This window comes from Quercus lobata, chromosome 6 (genome assembly GCF_001633185.2).
Source record: "Quercus lobata isolate SW786 chromosome 6, ValleyOak3.0 Primary Assembly, whole genome shotgun sequence".
In the NCBI taxonomy this organism is placed as follows: domain Eukaryota; kingdom Viridiplantae; phylum Streptophyta; class Magnoliopsida; order Fagales; family Fagaceae; genus Quercus; species Quercus lobata.
In genome coordinates, this window is record NC_044909.1 from 11522928 (window position 1) to 11529412 (window position 6485).

The 6485-nt window shown below is 34.5% G+C and overlaps 1 protein-coding gene across 1 annotated transcript; it reads left to right on the top strand.

Moving 5' to 3' along the window:
• The first annotated feature begins 4580 nt into the window (after window positions 1-4580).
• On the top strand, window positions 4581-5114 carry LOC115949821. The gene has a single exon (XM_031067095.1). The coding sequence runs from the start codon at window positions 4581-4583 to the stop codon at window positions 5112-5114; it is 534 nt and encodes a 177-aa protein (XP_030922955.1).
• The last annotated feature ends 1371 nt before the right edge of the window (window positions 5115-6485 follow it).

A 6485-nucleotide genomic window follows, 5' to 3' on the forward strand; every position in this document is an offset into this window, starting at 1 on the left:
CAATGGTCCTCGGATCAACTCCGAGGAGTTCCATCCCATAGGGTGCGACGCCTTAGGGCTTAAATGTTCAAGCCCAACTCCTTTTTTCTACATGAACTCCTCTAAAAACCATGACCGGGCATCACCCCTTGACCAGCGGCTAGCTTTTCAAGCCCACTCTCTACAAATCATATTGTGAGGGATCTTTCGTGTGTGAGCCCAAAAATGTTAATGGGCCGCAAAGGAATCGTGTCCTTACATATATATATATATATATATATATATATATATTAATAGGTAAAGTTTAGAGAAAATCCAATTAGATTCTACAATTGAAGTTCAATTTTGCGCCATGTGTCCTAAATTATTTATTTTTAGAAAGTTTTATTTCTTAATTTTTGAGTCAAATGTGAGATTACATTATAAATATTCATCCAAGTGAGTTATTACGTACAAAAACTAAAGAATTTATAATTAATGAACATAAAAAAAAAAATTTTAAATTTGAAAATTTACATTTTCTACTTAATAATATTCTTAGAAGAATTTTTTAAAAAATATATAAGAATGACTATCAATAATATTTAAATTATATATATAAGAATTATATTATGCAGTTTAATGTATATCTTTTAACTATATTCATATATGGGGGCTAGTTAATTAAGAAGTATTGTTAAAAGCAGTATTAACTGGGCCTATGGCCCTATCTGAGGACGTTAGACCATTCGAGGAGGCCCAAATAAGGCTATGAGGAGAATAAAGTTAAGAAAGGAGTAGAGACAATGTGAGATGGGTCCAATAAGCGTCCGAGGACAAAAGTCTTCTCGGCAATGTGTGTCTGAGGTAAATCTGAGTGTCATACCATCACAGACTTACTTCAGAGTTACACCACAACTAAGGATGAGACATTGGACCAGGGATTAGAAAAGAAAGGTAAACAAATATCTTCAAAAGCTGCTACCTCCACATTAAATGCCTTTCAACCAACTCTTTGACCGCATTAATGTGGAAATGATGCCTGAACAGTGATCAAGCAGCCTTACAGCTACTGGTTGATGGTTCGAGGAGGTGCTGGATAGGACAGGAAGGAATCCCCCAAATCTAACCTACACGTGTGTGGTAAGGATGACACCAAGATCGCAATATATAACCCGGAAGAATGCACTGAGAGAGAGGATTGGAACTCTTGTACAATTTCTGTCTTGAAGAAAACCATATGAAACAAATAACTTAGTTTGTTCCGAGGATAAATTTGATAATCTTATTTGTGTCAAACCGTCTTAAATCGTTAAGTTTAATCGTTTTTCTTCTGGGGTAAATCTAGTTTTTCTATCCAGGCTCTACAAATTTATTGTTTGGGCTGTTAGCGTTTGAGCCCAATCCGGTTTTGGGACCAATACAATTTCAGTTCTTACATCATACATATGCATAAAGTTACAAACTAGTTGTTTATAATATGAAGCCTCTGATCATTTGATTTTAATAATTTTTACTTTTTAACCTCGTAATCCTTTTTACCTTTTGAGGATAGAGCACGATACAATGTCATCCTCAGGATTACGTAATTTCATAAACAAACAAGAAACAACACATGGAAAATATTATAGTCCAGATATGCTACACAATTCAAATTGACAATTTGGCGGAATAGATATTAGCTTAGGTTGAGAAACTACTATACGGTATACGCTAAAACGCAATATTCTAAGACTGACACGATTTAATCAGCGGCCTAAAAAGTCCAATATAGTAGACAACTAAAATTGAAAATCTGATTGAAGAATATTAAGGTGGAGAAAGTATCAATGAAAAAAAAAAAGTTTGAGAAAGTTATTTACACTCAAAACAAAAGGTATATATGCTAATATGGATTAATCACCAGTCTTGTTAAATTGTACAATACCACTATTATCGTGTAAATTGTAAAGTGCACATTGATTTCACACTCCATATGTGGATACGAAAAAGATGTTTCTTATACTATATGCATAATACTCGAACATCTTTTTCCTTGTCAAGTCGCCAGCCACAATCTCACGTACCCTCGACTGTAATATATAATTATATATACTCACTGATTATTACTCTTCGTTGTTGACAAAAATGTAATTCACTGGTTGTAGTTAGCTGAATGCATTATTCTTTGATACTTCATTGTCATTTCATTAATTTCTCACTTATCAATTATCATGTCTCCGTGCACAAAAACAAAAACAAAAATAAAGTTTAAACTTTATTAGATTCTGTTCTATGTCTCGTCAAGCACTTAATATAAAATAAAAATATAAAAAAAACAAAAAAAAAAAACTATTAGCTATACATTGCCTATAACAGTTATTTAGGAATGTACAATTGTGCTGTTCAAAATGATGGTAATGCTAAAAAGGATATTTAAATGGGTTATCGGATTGGATTGGATTTTGGATAACTATGCTGCCTCAAATAGATGTTTTTGACTTTTTTGAATCTAACACGTATTCTGAGTTCAGAATTTATCTGACTCAAATAGATGTTTTGACTCTTCTGAATCTAATATGTACTCTGAGTTCAAAATTTATCTTTTCAACTATATCAATTAATATAGTAAATTAAAATTTGAGTTGAATCATGAGAATATAAGAATACCAATTTTTTTTCAATCTCAAAGATAGAGTTTGGAATAAACTACAACGGTGAAAAGAGAAACTTCTCTCTAGAGCTTGTCAAGAGATTCTTATTAAAGCAATGGTCCAAGTCATTCCAACTTACACAATGGGGATGTTTTAGCTACCTGTAAAACTATGTGATGAACTCAGTGCTACGTGTGCAAGATTTTGGTGGAGACAAGTGGGGTGTGAGAGGAAGATTCATTGGCTTAACTAGGGAAAGCTCACTCAACCTAAATGTGAAGGGGGTATAGGATTCTGAGGCCTGCGTGCTTTTAATTTAACTATATTGGCAAATCAAGTGTGGAGGTTGATATTGTATATAAAGGTATATACATGGATAGGTTGTAATAATGATGTTTAAGTTTGGAGAATATTGTTTCATAATGTTGTTAAAGTGAACATTCAAGTTCTGGAATTTTCTAAGTGAAAATTCGAAATACAGCATTTTTGATCGATCAAAACTAAAGTTTCGATCGATCAAAATGGTAAGAAAATAATCCTAGAGTCTCTAGATGAATCGATCGCTATTCGATTCCTATTCGATCGATCGAAAAGAGCACTCGATTGATCAAAAGGAACTTTCGACAGATCGAAATTCTTAAAATAAGATTCTCTGCAGAATTTTTTGGTGACTATTCAGAGAGTTTAAAGAGGTTTCAAGCATTGTGAACAGTTTTATAAAATATTTTAACTCTTCATACGTGCCTTTTAATGAAATATACCATGTGGATATAAATAGAGGTTTATGTTCACTTGAAAAATAACTAACTCCACAAAATAGTAAGTTAGAGAGAAACACAAGAAATCATGTGGTCATTCTTCATAATTACTATTTGTAGAACTCAACATCTTGGTTGTATCTTGGGGACAAATTTGCTATAGCCCTTTAGCAACAATAGTGTGAGGGGTAAATATTGTCTAAAGAAAACGATATTATGCCACCAAGTTATCTATTTTCTATTTGTCTTTTATCTTAACTTTGTTTTTCCATTATTACTTTGTGTAATATCCCCAACCGTTGATGCAAGCCCCAGAATTGCTCCTTCATCGATGATTTGAAGCACGTTATTTTCCTCGCTGTCACTTCCTAAAGCCCTCAGATCGTCCCAATAGCTCCTTTGCATGGAAAAGTATTATGGCTGCCAAAGGGGTATTACAAAGGGGCACTTGTTGGCGAGTGGGAAATGGAACTTCGGTCAATTCTCTTCATGATAACTGGAGTCCTCATTATCCTACCTATAGAGTAGTCCACCGGCCTATCTAATTGCATGCAAACTGTAGAATGGAAAAACTAATTGATTTTGAGACTGTATGGAGGAATACTGTTCTCATTAAACAAAGCTTTCACAATGAGGATGCGAACGCTATTCTTTGAATCAATCTTAGCTTTCATTACATCCCCAATATTATTTTCTGGATGCATAACAAAAATGGTATCTATTCAGTCAAGTCTGGATACCGTGTGGCTTGTCAATTAGCTAAAGAGGCAGACTGTGTAGAAGCATCTAGAGGAGTCTTTAGTCAGGAGGTGTGGAGAAAAATTTGGAGGTTGAGGCTCCCAAATAAAAGCAATGTGTTGCCGGAGAGCATGTAAGGAGATTTTGTCTACCAATGTCAACTTGCACTGAAGGAAGGTGATTGCAGATGTTGTATGTCCTATTTGTAAACTTGCAACAGAAACATGCTTACATTCACTGTGGGGTTGTGGGGCAGCGAGGGATGTATGGGCTAGTAGCTTACCTCATTTATAGAAAGTTGGTCTAGACCAAGAAGACATGATCCAGTTAACACGCCTTATGATGGATAGGCTTTCGATAGATGAACTTGAGTTGTTCCTAGTTCAAGCTTGGCTAATTTGGCATCAATGTAACACAGTTGTACATGGGGGTAAGTTTCGAGATCATGGGGCATTGAATCGGCGAGCTTTGGACATTTTAGAGGAGTTTCATCATGCCCAGTTCCAGCTACACAAGGGAATGTGCCCCCAACAATGTGGCAGCCCCTCCTTCTGATTTTTACAAAAGCAACTTTGATGCGGCCTCCTTTACAAATCCTTCGGCTTTGGGTATTAGTGTGATTATTCGCAACGACAACGGTGAAGTGGTGGCAGCTCTCTCTGCTGGGGGTTGTCCAGCTTTGGATAGTGATGAGAACGAGACTACGGGTTGTTGCAAGGCAATTCTCTTTGTCATGGACGTGGTGTTTAGGGAAGTGGTTATTGAAGGGGACAATGTGGTTATAATGAGATCTTTATCTAGTTTGGAAAGGCACTCTTCTAGGCTCGGGAATATAATACAGGACATTAAGCTTTCTCTAAAGGAGTTCAGATGTTCCATTTTTCGTCACATTCGGCATGAGGCAAATACTATGGCACACTCTTTAGCTCATTATGCTAGGCACATAGTGGACGTTTTGGTTTGGTTGGAGGATTCTCCACCTCCTACTAAGGAGGCATTGTACTCTGCTCTGGCCCATTTGCATTGAATGAAATTCAACCCGTTTTCCGGAAAAAAAAAAAAAAAAAAAAAGAAGGGTCAAAGGAAATAAATATCAATTAAATATTATTTATTTAACTTTATATATATATATATATATATTAAAAACTATTCTTATTTATTGAAATGCAAAATTGTTGATTAAGTTATTTATTTAGGTTTTATTAACGTCTCTTTTTTTTTTCTTTTTTTTCTTTTTTGTGGTTTGGTGGGAGGATTCTCCACCTCCTACTAAGGAGGCATTGTACTCTGCTTTGGCCCATTTGCATTGAATGAAATGCAATCCGTTTTTCCAAAAAAAAAAAAGAAAAAAAGAGGAAGGGTCAAAGGCAATAAATATCAATTAAATATTATTTATTTAACTTTATATATATATATATATATATTAAAAACTATTCTTATTTATTGAAATGCAAAATTGTTAATTAAGTTATTTATTTAAGTTTTATTAACGTCTCTTTTATAATTTTTTTTTTTTTAAAAAAAAGAGTTTCAACCTATGGCGTCCGCTCTTGATAATAGCTATTTATCATTAGACCAAAACACCAATCGGATTTTTGGTGGAGGTGGAGACTGAACCCCAGATCTCTTATTCAACCATTAGATCTCTTATTAATTGTCAATGATTAGTTGTTACACTCGTAATAATTTTTTTAGTGAAATAATTTAGAATTTTAATTGAGTTGAATTTTTATTGGCTCAATATTTTGGGGCCTTCTATTGGCTCAATATATATTTAAGGATGCAATTTGAATCCTAAGCCCAAAAGGTAAAAAGATCTAGGCCCAAAGAGGCCAATACAATGAATTTGTAGTGAGTGAGTTTGAAAGTTAGGTTCTAATGAGTTGGGTAGCAATTATGGTGGATCAAAATGACAATAAAGTAAAGATAGAATGGTTTCATATAAAGAAAATCATCCTCGACACAGTACAAGGAAGTCAGTTCTTGTACATAATTCTTTAATTTGATTACAATTACAGTTCTTATTGTTTCAGTATTTCTCTCTCAATTCTCCGATCCCTCTCCCTCAGGATCTTCTTCCTATTTTATACTACCTTCCTTCTTTCATCTCTACCCTCCACGTGTAGCTCAGATTGCTGGAGTTAATCATTGTCCCATTAGCACCTTCTTGAAGTCTTTGGAGAGTAACTGTAAGGCTGAAAATTACTGTTTAGATATTACTTCTTCATTAATGCGGCCAGAGATTTAGCTATAAAGTATTCAATGCGGTGGTAGTAGTTTTCTCTTAGATATTTCATAGTTTTTCTTTGTCCTATGCTTTCATGATGTATTATCAATAGAATCTCCTGGAACATTGCTTCTAGGTGGCAGACCACACCTTCGTACCTTGGCTTTGCTC